Below are 17,302 nucleotides of genomic sequence, written 5' to 3'. Positions count from 1 at the left end.
CTTATTATAGGAGAAGTACCTGGCAGTTGTAATTGTGATTGAACAGTTTCAGACTTTATGCTCCAGTCTATTTTCACTGAAACCATCTCCTGTCCATCTGCACAAAACCTCATGCTCTGTCCTCTCTTACCTCTAATTTCTGACCCTCAGACCCTGCCCGCGTGCTCAACATGCCCTCCATCATATACGTCCCACGGAAACTGCCAGGGGTCATCCGCTGCCCGGCGGATGCCAACCCGCCGGTGATATCAGTGAAGTGGGAGAAAGATGGTTACCCTCTCAGAGTGGAGAAGGTCAGTCTCAGTCTGCCATCCGTGGGGGTCTCTGTCTGTCTGGACTGATGCTGATTATTATCATTCACCATAACAGCTGTTCACAAAGCATCCCAGAGTAGGATTGCTGATCTAGGATCCCTTTTAGGTTTTCCCCGCTACTGAATATGACTATATGGACACGGAGGACCTGATCCTAGATCAGCACTCCTTCTTTAACACACTTTGAATGCTGTGGAGAATATTGCATCCCTGTGATGTTGAGTGTACCTCCTCTCTCCTGTCCCAGTACCCCGGATGGAGCCAGGCGCCAGATGGGAGTATCCGGGTGGCGGAGGCCACAGAAGACTCCCTTGGCACCTACACCTGTATGCCTTACAATGCACTGGGTACTATGGGCCAGTCCGACCCGGCCACTCTGGTGCTAAAGGTACTGGTACTGGAAGAAACCTCTGACCAAATGTGATATGTGTAGTCTTCTCTCTCCCCCTTTTGGTGAGACTTGTTGTGAGACTTGGTCTGTGACATTGTGTGTGTGTTGGCCAACAGGATCCCCCTTACTTTAACGTGAGGCCTGGTGGGGAGTACCGCCAGGAGGCTGGTAGAGAGCTGGTCATCCCCTGTGCTGCCTCGGGAGACCCTGAGATACCAACCATCACCTGGAGGAAGGTATGAAACCACACTACAGCTGGGAGTAGTCTGAGAAGAGAAATATGGAAAACTCTAACTGCTTTTGTAATATGACAGACTAGTCCCAGTGAACTGTGTGTGTGTGTGTGTGTGTGTGTGTGTGTGTGTGTGTGTGTGTGTGTGTGTGTGTGTGTGTGTGTGTGTGTGTGTGTGTGTGTGTGTGTGTGTGTGTGTGTGTGTGTGTGTGTGTGTGTGTGTGTGTGTGTTCAAGGTGGGGAAGCCCAGCAAGAGTAAGCACAACATCCTCCCGAGCGGCAGCTTACAGTTCCTGTCCCTCAGCAAGGAGGATCATGGGGAATGGGAGTGTGTGGCCACCAATGTGGTCACCAGCATCACTGCCAGCACGCTCCTCCTCGTCATCGGTACCGTCCCCTGTGACCTCATAACCCTCTGTCCCCATGCATGTCTGATGTTCCTAGTCATCGGTACAGTCCCCTCTGTGTTTTCTCAGCTCTTCAGGGTTCAGAATTTCAGTTAATCTAAATTGAAGTGGAATTGAAGTGGATTTGACAGCAACCCTGCAGCTCTCTGTTCCCATTCATGATTACCCTAGTCCTAGCTGTACTGTATGTATACTGAAGTACTGCTTAGACAAGTGACTAGCTTGTGCGTGTTTACAGTACATATGAGTAATAAGCATACCTCAGGACTCTCACAGTCATACACCCTAGCTGGCACTTTCCCAACTGTCCCCTCACTGGAGTGACAGGTGACATGTCAGAGGTGCTGAGTGTGGAGCGGACAGCTTTGACGTTTCTGACCGTAGTGGTCAGGACAGCAGGTCTCCCAAGCCATAGACCTTCACTCCCCTTCACCTCACCATTAGTCAACAACACCTCACAGTACAGGGCATTAGCCAATCAGATAGGCCATTCACAGCCATTGTAGACAGTTGTATACTGTAGAGGACTGTGAATGGTAGCAGCACAATGTACATTATTTTTGGACAATGATAGTGATTCAGAGTGAGATGGCTTTTTATACATTGACAAAACAGCTGTTATGGGAATAACACACTTGACCCATACTGTGGTCATCTTAACCTTCAACATACAGTACACATAGACCTAACAGATTGCTCTATCACTCTTTAGTGTGGGCCAGAGCAATATACAGTAGAGAGATATAGAGAGGTATACTGTAGATGGGTCTGGTATTAAATATGACAGTTTCTTTTCTCTGACCCTCAGGCACCAGCCCACACGCTCCAGGCAACATCCGTGTGTTGCCCTCTGTGACCTCGGCCAATGTGTCCTGGGAGCCGGGTTACGACGGAGGCTTTGAGCAGACATTCTCAGTGTGGTATGGCCCAGTGTGAGTACTCCCAGCATACTCTAGTCTACTATCACATCTTATACTCAGATTGCAGCTGATTCCCATAATAGAGCTGGGGGGACAGAGACTTTGGGGATTGATCTGCTATAGATATGTAGGGATTAGGGCTCTTAAATTGACCGTATTACCGCCACACCGGCGCCATGAGTCATAATAATAATAATAATATTCTATTTAGCAGACGCTTTTATCCAAAACGACTTACAGTCATGTGTGCATACATTTTTACGTATGGGTGGTCCTGGGGATCGAACCCACTACCCTGGCGTTACAAGCACCATGCTCTACCAATTGAGCTACAGAGGACCACACTGCAGTCAAATTCCACGGGACCGTTTAGTCACGGTAACTAGGCTTCTCCAAGCTCTGATGCTGCTGATGGTCATTAGTAGCCTACCAAACTTGCTAACTACCTGGTACTCAGCACTCTATTGTCCCTCTAATCACTCTGAGGTCAATGCAAATGTAATTGAAAATGTAATCAAACACTTCATGAGAGCCCATGAGCTCATGTTGTGCAGCATTTCTATAGGCAATGCAATTGCGTGAGAAAACAGAGTTTTGATGGCCTCTATTAAGCTTTCTATAGGCTTACTATATTTATTTCTCAACTTTCCTAATATTAAGCACATTGCTTCTCTTTACAACAGGAGTATAGCCTAACTGGCTGGCATGAAAATGAACGACGGGAAAAGCATCTTCCATTTGCTATTTCATTGCATACAGTGGCTCGCAAAAGTATTCACCCCCCTTGGCATTTTTCCTATTTTGTTACCTTACAACCTGGAATTAAAATTGATTTTTGGGGGATTGTATCATTTGATTTACACAACATGCCTACCACTTTGAAGATACAAAATATTTTTTCTTGTGAAACAAACAAGAAATAAGACCAAAAAAAACAGAAAACTTGAGCGTGCATAACTATTCACCCCCCCAAAGTCAATACTTGTAGAGCCACCTTTTGCAGCAATTACAGCTGCAAGTCTCTTGGGGTATGTCTCTATAAGCTTGGCACATCTAGCCACTGGGATTTTTGCCCATCTTCATTGCAAAACTGCTCCAGCTCCTTCAAGTTGGATGGGTTCGCTGGTGTACAGCAATCTTTAAGCACAGATTCTCAATTGGATTGAGGTCTGGGCTTTGACTAGGCCATTCCAAGACATTTAAATATTTCCCCTTAAACCACTTGAGTGTTGCTTTAGCAGTATGCTTAGGGTCAGTATGAAAAATGTATGCACTCACTAACTGTAAGTCGCTCTGGATAAGAGTGTCTGCTAAATTACTAAAATGTAAAATGTAAATGTCATTGTCCTGCTGGAAGGTGAACCTCCGTCCCAGTCTCAAATCTCTGGAAGACAGGTTTCCCTCAAGAATTTCCCTGTATTTAGCGCCATCCATCATTCCTTCAATTCTGACCAGTTTCCCAGTCCCTGCCGATGAAAAACATCCCCACAGCATGATGCTGCCACCACCATGCTTCACTGTGGGGATGGTGTTCTCGGGGTGATGAGAGGTGTTGGGTTTGCGCCAGACATAACGTTTTCCTTGATGGCCAAAAAGCTCAATTTTAGTCTCATCTGACCAGGTTGTAATGCAACAAAATAGGAAAAACGCCAAGGGGGATGAATACTTTTGCAAGGTACTGTAGATGACATGTATTTTTTTCCCCTGCCCCTGTTTTGAGACAGGTGCGTGATAATGGTCCATTCTAAATCAAAACAAATTTCACACATATATTATTTAGTATATGTAAAGACAAGATTAAATCAAGAATAGTCTGATGGGTGACAATATTAGTCTATCACTTGTGAATTATATATTATCACTTGTGAATGATGCCCAGGTTGTGTGCAGTAAGGCAAGAAACAGCACATTCCTTTTTTTGGTGACTTTTTCAAATCATAGTCGCACACCTCATGTAGCCTAGCCCATAGGCCTATATGTTTTGCTAAGATTTGTATCACAACTAAAGTGGCCAGATAACTTCTTAAAATTAAGCACATTAATCCGCTTTACAACGGGTGTAGAGCCTAACTGGCATACATAGGCAGCGGGTGAGTTTCAAGTTTGGGAAGATAATCTTCACCATAAAAATGGACCTTTATAATAAAGCATTACATGCATAATCACATTTTTGAGAATGGTGTTTTCCCGCTAATTGATTGCATTTTGGAACATTCATGCTTATAGCCTACTGCCGTGTGCGCATTGCTGTGCTTATAATGTGAAGAAATAGCCTAATACTGTAGTTTATCAACATTTTAAGATAAACGTTCTGATCTGCTGCATAAGCCTCATTGCTTTTCAAAAAAAAAAATTATGCTAGTGGTTGTATTAATTTGGGATCTATCGCATCCCACAACTCTCCCAGAGTATGTTTGGAATATTTATTTATTGCACAGAAGGACAAGTTGACCAATAGAATAGGTCAACTTTCGTACTATGGGGGATAGTAGATTGACATAAGCTAGTGCTTTTGCTGTTTGTTAGGCCTACTCATCTTGTTGGCTGACAAAAAGTAAATGTGAACAGTTCTTCTAACATCTTCAATATGCGGCTATGAATTTGATAAGGACGCCTGCAGTTGTGTCCCCGATGTATCTCTCTTCACTTGTAGCCTGTGAGAAGGACTCGAGATGCTGTGAGAAGGACCCGATCACATGACGGGCATTGGCTAATAAGAATTGAGATATCTGAGCGAGCCATGTGAGTGAGAGGTGCTTCGGAGCACGCAGCCAGGAGAAGGGAATTATAATTATTATATTCAGCACAAGGGCACCATGGCCACTGGCTGCAATAGGCATGGATCTTTTTTAAGGGGGCATTACGGCAACACAAAGGGGATGCCACCGGGAAATTCGAGGCATTATCAAGTGCTTGTCATATTGTGAATGAGAGACTAATGAAGTGTGTGCAGCCTGCGCAAAAACTAAGTAGAGCTCATGCCTTTCATGCAACTTTTTTCACATCATCATTAGAGTCGCATCATAGAATGTATTAAAAATCTAAACATATAGCCCAACGTTTGTATCACAACTAAAGTTGCATAAATAACTCTAAATTAAGCATATAGGAGGACCTGTTTCTTTGTTAACCACTCAAAACAGAATAGCCACATGTGCGCACTCCCTTAAATCGTTTGGAGAAAATATCCTTTCTATTTTATTCAGCTATGTTCAATTGTATTATTCATACTATAAAATAATATAAATAACGCCACAGAATTTTAAGAAAATATTGTCTGCTAAATGAACTAGTGTAGCCCACAGTCATATGGCATAGCCAGATCAAGGCCTAACATAAGGACAACTCAGAGTATGCTATTCTGTTCTTCGGAAATAGACTACATTTTCCTCATATCATGTTTCTTTAGACCTGTCTAAAATAAATAATGGATTTATTGTGATGGTGTAGGCTATATTAAATGGATTTATTAGACTTTTTAAAATGTAGATTGTCATGTTCGTTTAAGGACGGGTCAGACCAAGGTGCAGCGTGAAATGCGTACATGTTTATTTCACCGATACAACCAAACTAACGATACAACCAAACTAACAAAACAACAAACCAACGAACCGTGAAGTCCTAAGGCTAAACACAAAACAAGCCTACTCACGGAACAAGATCCCACAACTAACGCATGCCAACAGGCTGCCTAAGTATGATCCCCAATCAGAGACAATGAGCGACAGCTGTCTCTGATTGGGAATCACACCCGGCCAAACACAGAACTACAACACCTAGACTGAAACATAGAAAACACAACATAGAACACCACACCCTGACTCAACATATAAGAGTCCCCTGAGTCAGGGCGTGACATAGATGTTCCAAAGGTCTGCATCAGTGGCTTGTAGACTATGTGTAGAAGCCAGGAGATGCTAAGTATGTTTATGTTAATTAATGGTCTGTTACCGTGAGACCGCCAGTTATTTGCTTGACAATCAATGGCTGACAACATTTAATGACCGCCACAGCCCTAGTAGGGATCTGATTTGTTATCAATAAGGAAACCTATTGATAATTGAATTACTTGAATTACTGCAACAGTATCCAGGGGCAAACATACTATCTTCAACAGGCAGGTTTTACAATGCACAGTGCTAATGGTTTATTACTCAGTACTTCAGTTATATCACTCTCAGTTACTCAGTATTTGTATTTACATTATTTGCATTGTTGAAGAGTAGGGCATACAGTAAATCACAGAAGATGCATAATTCATGTGTTTGTTTATTAAAGGCGTAATGGGATTTAATGGCAAGACATTCCAGTAACATTCTATTAGGCAACACCCACAAGGTGCCATAAAATCACTATTATTATTTTATGTACATGTCAGCAGTCATAAAACCATACTGTGTTGAATGGGGGCTGTCTGTGAATTAATCATCTGATAGAAGTGGGGCTTTTGACAGTCTAATATTGACAGCCATTCTCATCCATTTCTCTTTCATGGCCTGATGGCACTTAATGGACATTTGTTGACTGTAATATTAAACCATGTGCTTTGAGGAACATTGCATATGCATGGAGGCATCTCTTGTTTACTTAAATAATGAATTACTTGTACACAGAGCTGTTACTCATAAATGTACGAGTCAAAGTGATCTAATTACCTTTAGTTAAGATTACAGAGATGATGACTGTGAGGAGCACATTAAAAAGAGTAAAATATAGCCTAGCAACTGTAATGTATTGCAACACTGTGGCCAATTGCCTGTGTAGTTTGACAGAGGCACACTACATAAGACTGGCTATCTACTCCATATCTTCTATCTGAGTGTTACCAGGATGGCCCATTGACCTTATAGTCGGGGTGCAGGTTAGTTAGTATTGATACCTCTCTGTGTTTTTGTCCCCCAAGGTTGAAAAAGGAGAATTTTGGCCCTCATGACTGGCACTCCATGCCGGTGTCGGGGTCTCAGACGTGGTTGGTGGTGCCGGGTCTGGAGCCCAGGACAGAATACCAGTTCAGCGTCCTGGCACAGAACAAGCTGGGCACAGGCCCTTTCAGCGAGGTCGTGACGGTTAACACAGTAGGTAGGTGGCACCAGCACCAGAACAGCCGCCTACACTAGACTGATACTGTAAGCCTGTACTGTAGATACCTAGAATAGACTCTTTGGAATGCATGTTTTTTTAAGGAAACTCTATAGCTTATGTTATGCCTTAACTTGAACTACAACGGATTTGTATTTAAATGTTTGCACATCAGTGTGTCCATTTTAGACAAGTCATGTTGATTCTGTATGCTCACAATATCATTGGAACAACTGCTCTCTAGAGCCATCTTCTAAAATGCAGTTTGTAATTGCTCTCACCATCTTCCGTTTATCTCTGATTGATCAAATGTGCATGTATGGGTTTGTTATGGCTGTTTGAATAGTATGAATTGGTTAACTTCCTTCTAAAACTGGTCTGTTCTCTTGTCCCCTTAGTGTCTCCCCTGAGTACCCCTGAACCACAGGTACTTCTTACTCCACCACGGTGCCTCACAGCCAATCGCACACAGCACGGCGTCCTGCTCACATGGCTCCCGCCAGCCAATCACTCCTCGCCTGTCGACCGCTACATCATGGAGTTCCGTCTCGGGGAGAGGTGGGAGGTCCTCGACGATCTGATCCCTGCCGCTGAGACTGAGCTGATGGCCAGGGACCTAGTCCAGGTAAAGGACCGTACATACCTCAATGTATAAACAATGCTGTCTGTTTATAGTGACAACTGCCGATGTGTAATGACTGTTCATTAGAGTGTCATAAACTGTCTATAAGATAATAATAAACACTATATAAATCCTTCTAAGTATACCTTCATGTAAAGTGTTACCGCTATTATTTTGCTGATGGCAGTTGTTTTGGGGTAATGACACCTTTATTTTGAGACAGTGGTTATGCTGAGGTGAATTGGACTGTGCTTGTGTTATGTGTGTGGAATGGACAGTGGAGGAGTGTGTTGTCTTGTGTCCCTGGCAGGAGTCCTGGTATGAGTTCAGAGTCATGGCCGTCATGGATGACCTCATCAGTGACAGCAGTAATGTGGTGGGAGTGTCCAGCACAGGTAAGTGTTACACCTAATATATTACACACCTCAATTCAGAAATATTCAAATAATATTCCCAGATTGCTACAATGAGATATAATATTTTCAAATGCTGCTGATATGTCACTCCATTAAATCCATTTACCTCCATGAGATTGGTTCATGATTTGAATGTGAAGTTCATGTTTTGAAGGTGAAGTCCATTTCCACCCCCCCCCATTTCTGAACCCCTGGGTACCTCTTCTGCCTCAGATCCCTTCCCCCCTACGGAGGTGACTGAAGAGGGGTTGGCACGGCCCGTGGTAGCGGGCGTCGTGGCAACCATCTGCTTTCTGGCGGCTGCGGTGCTCTTCAGTACTCTAGCAGCCTGCTTCGTCAACAAACAGCACCAACGCAAACTAAAACGCAAACCAGGTATGCCTCCACTTCTTCTAACTTCTGTCTAACTTCTACTGTCCATTCTCTGGTCTTGGTTGAAATCTCTAAATCTCTGTTTTGTCTCTTCTAAGACCCTCCCCTGTCTGTAACACACTTCAGGAAAAGCATTGACTCACCGTAAGTACTAAAAACAAAACCAGAGAGTTTAAAAAACAGGAGCCAACCTTTTGAGCTCATATGCCGATTCACAATGCAGTAGTCACTGGATTAAATTTAGATGCAACAATAACTCCTCTTTACCTGTTTTAAGGGTTATTGTTATTGTCTCGGTTCGCTTCACTCCTGTTGAGTACCATCTGTCAGGGCAGGGTAGCTTTGCTAGAGATGAGTATAGTTTGGATGTACTATATATATACAAAGTATGTGGACACCCCTTCAAATTAGTGTATTTGGCTATTTCAGCCAAACCTGCTGCTGACAGGTGTATAAAATCGAGCACACCGCCATGCAATCTCCATAGACAAACATTGACAGTAGAATGGCTTTACTGAAGAGCTCAGTGACTTTCAATGTGGCACCGTCATAGAAAGCCATCTTTCCAACAAGTCAGTTCGTAAAATGTCTGCCCCGCTAAAGCTGCCCCGGTCAACTGTAAGTGGAAACGTCTAGGAGCAACAACGGCTCAGCTGCGAAGTGGTAGGCCACACAAGCTCACAGAACAGGATCGCGGAGTGCTGAAGCGCGTAAAAACCGTCTGTCCTCGGTTGCAACACTCACTACCAAGTTCCAAACTGCCTCTAGAAGCAACGTCACCACAAGAACTGTTCGTCGGGAGCTTCAGGAAATGGGTTTCCATGGCCGAGCAGCCGCACAAAAGTCTAAGATCACCATGCGCAATGCCAAGCGTCAGCTGGAATGGTGTAAAGCTCGCCGCCATTGGACTCTGGAGCAGTGGAAACGCGTTCTCTGGAGTGTTGAATCACGCTTCACCATCTGGCAGTCCGATGGACGAATCTGGGTTTGATGGATGCCAGGAGAACGCTACCTGTCTGAATGCATAGTGCCAACTGTAAAGTTTGGTGGAGGACGAGTAATAGTCTGGGGCTGTTTTTCATGATTTGGGCTAGGTCCCTTAGTTCCAGTGAAGGGAAATCTTAACGTTACAGTATACAATGATCCTAGACGATTCTGTACTTCCAACTTTGTGGCAACAGTTTGGGGAAGGCCCTTTCCTGTTTCAGCATGACATTGCCCCCATGCACAAAGCGAGGTCCATACAGAAATGGTTTGTCGAGATCGGTGTGGAAGAACTTGACTGGCCTGCACAGAGCCCTGACCTCAAACCCATCGAACACCTTTGGAATGATTTGGAACGCCGACTGCTAGCCAGGCCTAATCGCCCACATCAGTGCCCGACCTAACTAATGCTCTTGTGGCTGAATGGAAGCAATTCCCCCCAGCAATGTTCCAACATCTAGTGGAAAGCCTTCCCAGAAGAGTGGAGGCTGTTATAGCATCAAAAGGGGGGACCAACTCCATATTAATGCCCATGATATTGGAATGAGATGTTTGACGAGCAGGTGTCCACATACCTTTGGTTATGTAGTGTATATTGTGTGTATGTCAAGGGTTTGGAGAGAGGTCTATGTTAAAAGGAATTGGATGTGTTGACTTGTTGGAATAGCTAGATGGTCAAGTTAATGAAAATGTTCCAGTTGTTTATATCAGAATAGTGAAGTCTGGTCCTCTTGTGACTCCATGATGGTCCCTCCTGTGTTGTGTGGAGGTTTGGCTTAGTTGACAGATGACCGTGGCCCATGTCATTTGTGTGTCTCCCACCGCAGGCCTCCTCTCACCCCCTTGCCCGGGGTAGAGCCCTGCTGGGACGTGCCAGCCAGGAGCAGCTACATGCCCCCACCAGCCAGCTCCCTGTGAGTGCTTAGCTGCATGCACCATACCACAGGGTGTGTTGTGCTGTACTACGCTATGCTGGCTTGGCTACATGGATAATATATGCATTTTATAGATTTGATTTACTTAGTGCTCCGCTGGCCTAAATGCATGCACAATATACTGTATATGCACTGTATAGGGATTTGTGTTTGCGTTGGCTCAGCTGCATGTACAGTACTGTGTATATGCACTCTATAGTTTACTGTGTTGTTTACAGTGCTGCTCCTGGTGTGTGGCAAATAGAAAAGAAGGCATGGTTGGATGTCATCTGCTTTTTTCTTATGCCATAAAAGCATTTGGCACAGCATTTGTCCCCAACAAGACAAATGGGCCTCAGTTTTTGCCCAAGAGCGAGTAAAATAATATCTGTGAGATGGTTGTCATGGCTGCTTGGTAACGGTTCCTTTCTCATACTGTCGCCGTGGCTACATTCATTAGCTTCAATGCTAGCAGAATGCACTGGATACTATCATAATGCAGAGGTTGAATACAAATAAAACAGGTGTATTTGCTTTGACATGGTACCATGTCTTTGGGTTTTCTCATCTGTCTAGCATAGTATTGATGCATACTGTGGATAATATGCTATTTTACACACAATTAGGCTATTTATTGATTAATAACTGCTGTTTAAGGGGTTAATTATGAAGCCATCATGTTTGAGTGTCTGTCTCTGTGTTGGTTGTCTCTGACAGGCTGTCCTCTGGGAAGATCAGTCCAGAGAGCTCCCCTCCCGCCTCGCGGCCCCAGTCCCTGTCCTCAGATGGGGCCCACGGCCCGGGCCTGTATGTCAGGAGACTGCCCAGCCCTCAGAGAGACAAGGACAAAGAGCTCTCCTTCTACAAGAAAACCAAGCGTGCCATAGCCAGCAAGAAGTACAGCGTGTCCAAGCACGAGGCAGAGGTCACCAGCCCCATCGAGCTGATCAGCCGCGGTCCCGACGGCCGTTTCAGTATGGCCAGCCCGCCATCAGCCCACCGCCGCATCCAGGGCTTCCCGTTCGCCGAGGAGTCTGACATGTACCCCGAGTTCCGGCAATCCGACGAGGAGAATGATTTTGACCCCGGGCCCCTGCCCCCGATCATGGCCACGCTCCGACCACAGCTCTCCCCAACATCTTCCAGCCTGGAGTCCACGCAGCCCCCCAACTACAGCCCCCGCCTCCACAGGCCCATGGAAGGTATGAGCTTTGTGGAGGGCAGTGGGCATCATGCTGCAGGGCAGGCCCCAGCCTCCCGCTACAGGGACTTTCCCCAGGTCCCCTTCTATGGGTATCTAGGCAGCCACGGGGAATCGGGAATTCCGCCACCTTTTTACATGCCTTACATCAGTCCGCGTAGCTCCGCTCTGTCCTCCCCCCCAGGCACTGCTGACGGGGGGCCCTACGGTTATCCCTCCATCCCGGAGGAGAGGGAAGAGATGGAGCTCCATCATCAGTACACTGCCTCTGGCCATTCCCTCCCACATCCACATAGCCCTACCCCTCGCTCCCCTCGCTCACCTGACAGCTGGCAGCCTCACGAGTTCCCCTTCCTGGGTCTGGAGGGGCCCCGCTTCGTTTATCCACCTCACCATCCCTTACATCCTCACCAGGACCTTCCCGACCCTCCACCGTACCCCCCTCTCCACTCTCTTCCCCCCAGCCGCCTGCACCTCCCCAGCCCTCGGCTCCTGCAGTTGGAGGTCCCCATGGCTCCACAGGGCAGAGACCGACCCCCAGGCCCTCCAGCTAGGCGCTTAGCTATGCAACAGGCCCAGAGTCTCGGCCAGCTCAGACACACATCCCACGGTGTGGGTGTACCAGTGTTGCCTTACCCTGACCCAGCAGCCTGTGCAGGGAGCCCAAGCACAGCCCCTAGCAGCAGCCCCCAATCCTGGCTCAGCCCGAGGTCAGGGCGTAGGACAGACCCCTCCCTACCCCCGCTGGTCCTCCAGCCCTCCCACCTATCCCCCCTTTCCCAGAGCCCCCTTAGCACCCAGCCAGGTTCCCCGGATATCCTAGTCCGCCCCCCACCCCACCCCAGCATCCTCCGCACCTCCCGCTCTCTGGAGATGCCTGAGATCACCCTGCACCCCCAAGCCACCGTCAGTTTCTCCCAAAGGTCCTCCCTGGCCTCCTCCCCCACCCAGGGCCAGCAGGGAAGCAGCAGGCCCAGCCCCAGTTACCGCCCCCACATGTCCTATGCCTCCACAGCAGCCAGTTACCCCTCCCAGTCCCCCTCTCCCCCCTTGGAGGGCAGGGATGTGTTCGGGCAGTGGCCGTCCCAGAGGAGGACAGAGGAGGAGATGCTGCCCTCAGAGCCCTCCCAGCTCCAGATATCCGCCTCAGGGTAGGTGACCTACACCGGTCCGGCAGGGACAGCAACACACTAACTAAAGCACAAAACAAACTTCTCCAACCTGGGCACTCAATTCTAAATGTATCCCCAGTTTATAGAATATGATGTAATGTTTTACTTTTGGCATACCAATAATGCATATTTAGGCTTTATATGCAGAAAGCATGTATTTGCATTTGACACATATCTGATCAGTCATAAACAAGTTATTAATTGAAATGTTATCAATAGACCCATTTGAATCAGGGCAAATTAGAAAATTCATACTTTTAAAGTGTAGGTTTCACATAAAAAGTCCTGATTTACACATTTTGTAATTTAACCCTAGAACAAAGACACATCTGAAGATATTGATATTGATCTTTGAATTCTGTAATTGTTATTTATAAGATATTTTTGTTTTTCTCTGTATGGCGACTCATTTTCGGAAGAAAAGGTGATTTGTAACTGCCATAGTTCACAGAAAATACTGTTTGCTAAAGAAAATGTTGGCAGAAAACCTAACCAAATACTTTAGTAAAACGTTACAATTGCATTAAGATGCAATCTGCAACAAAGGATTTCAGGTGGAAGACATGGGATCTTTGAGCGAATGCTTCACTAAATAATTAACTAGCATATACAGTATTTTTTATTGATTGGAAACTCTGAATACTAGTGAGGTAATATTTATTCTTACATGTTTAGTTGATTTCCTTGTATTATTGCCCACCTATGACATCTCATCAGAGGCTTTCCTGTTTTTTAACTGGTGGTAAATGATCCTGTAGCTAAACTAAAAGATTACGATTGAGTGAGACCTACACTTTAACTTTAAAGGTTGAGTGCCTTCTACCGCTCAAATGAAATATGAAATGTACAAGGTAGCAAAATTATTTTCACGATATTCAGCATCATTATTGCCCAGATAAGCTTTCTATTTCAGGAATGATCTTCACACATTTGAAGGCCAAAGCAGATTTTACTGCACCTCTGATGTTTATGGCCAAAAACAAAACATGTTTTAACCTGAGACCATTTGGACTACTTGATAATCTCTATTATTATCTATTACACCCACATAGTCATACAGTACATGCTCTGCAGGACAATAGGAGACATACAAGAGAGCAATATACCTGAGGCGCATATAATCCTCCCCTTTTCTCTGTATACCTACATGCTTCTCCCCTTCCCCCTCACACCCACCTCCTACCTTTCTGAATCCCAGGGATTGCCAGGTTAGTGTAAGCGGCCACGCTCTTTTTCCACCCCTTTACAATGTCATGGTCATATGGGCAAGTATAGAGTAGGGCTGCTGGTTTGTACAGTGTGAGGGCTCAGGGGTCTTACCTCATCTGTTTTTGATTGATCTCAGCTATCTGGGCAGCGTTGTTGCGAGCCGGTCCCCTACGCCGCAATAGGTAAGGGTCGGACCCATGTCTGAGAGGGGAGGCGTCAGCAGGGGAGGGCTCTAATCACTCTCTCCTTTAAAGGGGAATCGCTGACTTTGGGTTGAGCCTCTTTACTGGATTCAAGTTTACTAGCTCTAATGCTAACTGCTAACATACAGGTTACATTTTCTACAGTTCCTTGGCACAACATGCCTGCTGTCACGCACAGTGATTAGGCTGGTGAGCAATATTAGGAGCTGTTTTGGACTGTGGAGCAGTATTTGAAATACAGGCACAGTTTCCCTGCACTAAAAAAAGCCTTGAATCAATAGAGGACCCAGATTACTGATAGACTGGAGTATTCCCCTTTAAAGTGTTGTTCCATGTGCAAAATGCCATGCATGCCTTCTCTAAATATCTATTTTTTGACTCAAACGAATAACAATGATTCTCAAGACTAATTTCTTCTTCACATTCGTCGTCTTAAATGCTTTCGTTTCTGTCATGTGACTGTTTTTAATGGCCATTTCCTCTTCCTGTCATGTGACTGTTCTTTAACGGCCATTTCCTCTTCTTGCCATCTCCTCCCGTCAGCATGGTGAAGCCTCTGTACACAGTGTTCATGTTGATGAAAGTGTGCTGTACAGTGTTCATGTTTTATGGAAATGTACTGTATCTAACTCACTGTGGCCCCTGCACACAGTATTTGGGATTATGAAAATGCTACTGTATTAATCTAACGAGGAATGCATTAATTCTCATATTTGTCTCCCCTTTCTGCTAATGGCTCTCAATCTCTCTCTCTACAGTGACACTATGAAGGACAACACCTCTAAAGCTGTGTGTTCCTACAGTATGCCTTTTGAAACAATATGTTTTGGCAGAATCACTTGACTTTACGTATCGTCGAGTCGAGTCAGGTTTTGAAGCTGGTGTATTCAGTCATTTAATGGCAACAAACATTTAATCTCATGAAAATGAACGTAAATGTTTGGTGTTGATGAGGTTATTTTGGGTCTTATTATCATTATTTGCATCTTTCTATGATGGACTGCAAAACAACAGTATTCATTATGAGGTAAAAGTACATTTAAAAACAGATACCTTTCTGTGTAAAGCTCATCAACGCACCTCAATTTGACATGGATTTACAATTAGCCAATGATAGATACTGCTCATCTATAACCCTTAAAAATATGTTCAGTATTAGGGTGATTTTGAATGATATTTCACTCATAAAATGAAAAGAATCCACATAGAGCTATCAAAAGATGAGAATCCTCTTTGTTGCCCCACTCAACAAAACAGACAAGCCATAGATTCTCACTGTAGAGCAAGAGGAGCAACTCAGTAACTATAGAAACTGAAGCCTTTCTTATGAAAACTGTTATTACAAGTACAGTATAGAGATTATTTTCATTTTATGGGTATCTGAATGTGACAAAATATTGACGTATTCCTTCATAATTGTTTTGAGAATTAACACAGTTCATCCCATAGTATTTTATTAATTCCTCAAAATCTAAAGCCAATGAATTTCTCACCAAATCATCAGTTTATTTATCGTTCAATATTACAGAGCCTTTCGGAATCAATGTCCTCCTGAATGCCAATCTGACTAATCACTGAGAGGATAGCGCTCCCCGGTGGTGGGTTAAAGTAAAGCATGTGGATTGTGCCTCTCTCCTCCTCTTTCTAGGGAACCTCTAGGTGCGTCTAGTGATCCTGCCGGGTCTGAGAGCTTACAAGCACTGCTACACCACTGTATTACTAAAGCCAAGAGAGTGGCTGCCAACACCAATAACAACTCCACTTCCAGGAGAAGAACAGGTCAGTCTCTGAACTAAAGAATAAGCCACTGGCCACCACACAACTGTTAGAAGAACCAAAAAGAACAGCATTTAGTGGCTTCACAACACTTAGACAAGTCTGGGACCATTCTAAATGCCTCGCTGTGGTATCCTCAATAACACTACCTCTCCCTCCCTAGGTGTGTCTCCCTCTCAGACCCAGCAGCAATCCCAGACCCCCTCCGCTCACAAAGAAGATCTCTACCTCCACAGGAAGAGGAAAAGGCAGAACAGGAAAAACCGATATCTCTTTTTAACCTCCCTCCTGCGCCGCAGCAGACGCTCTGAGGAGGACCAGGCAGCCATCCTGGCCAGTACAGACTCAGACAGGCCCACCTACGGGACTCTACACTGATCACTGACCAGTATGTCTACTACTGTCACTCACAGACAGCCCAAGCCATGGGATGCGACTACATCGACCCGCCCTATAACTATACACAAATGATGATAATCATATGATTAATTCCATTCAGCTTTTGGCAGTGGGTAACCTGTCTCTAGCTTTTTTCAAATCATTTAGAAACAAAATAAAGATGTTTTCAGTGTCTCCCTGAGGATAATGTAGTGAGGGTCACCAGATAAAACATATGTAATGTAAATACATAAAATAATGAAATAAGGGGACAATATCTCATATTGTAGTAAAATGCATTGATCTAAATAATTCACAACACCTTAAAAGTCACTGGTCATGGAGGAGTCTATCTGAGGTGTTACAGTGACACATTGGACTATAAAACCTGCTGCGTTCCTTACATAAGGACCTCAGTCTACCTTTCCTACAATTCAAATAGTGTCAGTATCTAACACAGGGTTCTTATCACACAATATACCTCAGAGTAAGTGCAGAATTGCTGTAATTCTATTGGTATATACTGTACGTATTTTACATTATTTTTCAAATGAAATGTATGAAATAAATGGTATATAATATCAAACACTTCACACATGAAATGGATGCTATGGCCTGAAGTCTGATTTGATCTGCTTTTAATATCAATCCCAATCTGCATATTTTGCTTAGTCCCAAAAGAATATCATCCAATACAAGGCACGGTATGATA

The 17,302-nt window shown here is 44.7% G+C and overlaps 1 protein-coding gene across 1 annotated transcript in view; it reads left to right on the top strand.

The window, feature by feature from the left end:
- LOC311101732 (protein turtle homolog B-like) overlaps positions 1-16,590 on the top strand; it is a gene marked incomplete at both ends in the record, with an annotated part of 74,596 nt that extends 58,006 nt beyond the window's left edge. The window contains 14 exons of the mRNA XM_084142902.1: positions 151-293; positions 562-702; positions 822-941; positions 1,174-1,324; positions 2,153-2,276; positions 7,168-7,343; positions 7,742-7,968; positions 8,276-8,360; positions 8,595-8,756; positions 8,852-8,897; positions 10,565-10,651; positions 11,369-13,003; positions 16,085-16,215; positions 16,376-16,590. Of these exons, the coding sequence (XP_083999028.1) occupies positions 151-293; positions 562-702; positions 822-941; positions 1,174-1,324; positions 2,153-2,276; positions 7,168-7,343; positions 7,742-7,968; positions 8,276-8,360; positions 8,595-8,756; positions 8,852-8,897; positions 10,565-10,651; positions 11,369-13,003; positions 16,085-16,215; positions 16,376-16,590 (3,443 nt within the window). The remainder of the gene's footprint in view (positions 1-150; positions 294-561; positions 703-821; positions 942-1,173; positions 1,325-2,152; positions 2,277-7,167; positions 7,344-7,741; positions 7,969-8,275; positions 8,361-8,594; positions 8,757-8,851; positions 8,898-10,564; positions 10,652-11,368; positions 13,004-16,084; positions 16,216-16,375) is intronic.
- Between the last annotated feature and the right edge of the window lie 712 nt (positions 16,591-17,302).

This window comes from Coregonus lavaretus (assembly GCF_964263955.1).
Source record: "Coregonus lavaretus genome assembly, chromosome: 26".
Taxonomy (NCBI): domain Eukaryota; kingdom Metazoa; phylum Chordata; class Actinopteri; order Salmoniformes; family Salmonidae; genus Coregonus; species Coregonus lavaretus.
The sequence above is the reverse complement of the archived record's forward strand: the minus strand, read 5'-3'. Positions and strand labels throughout refer to the sequence as shown.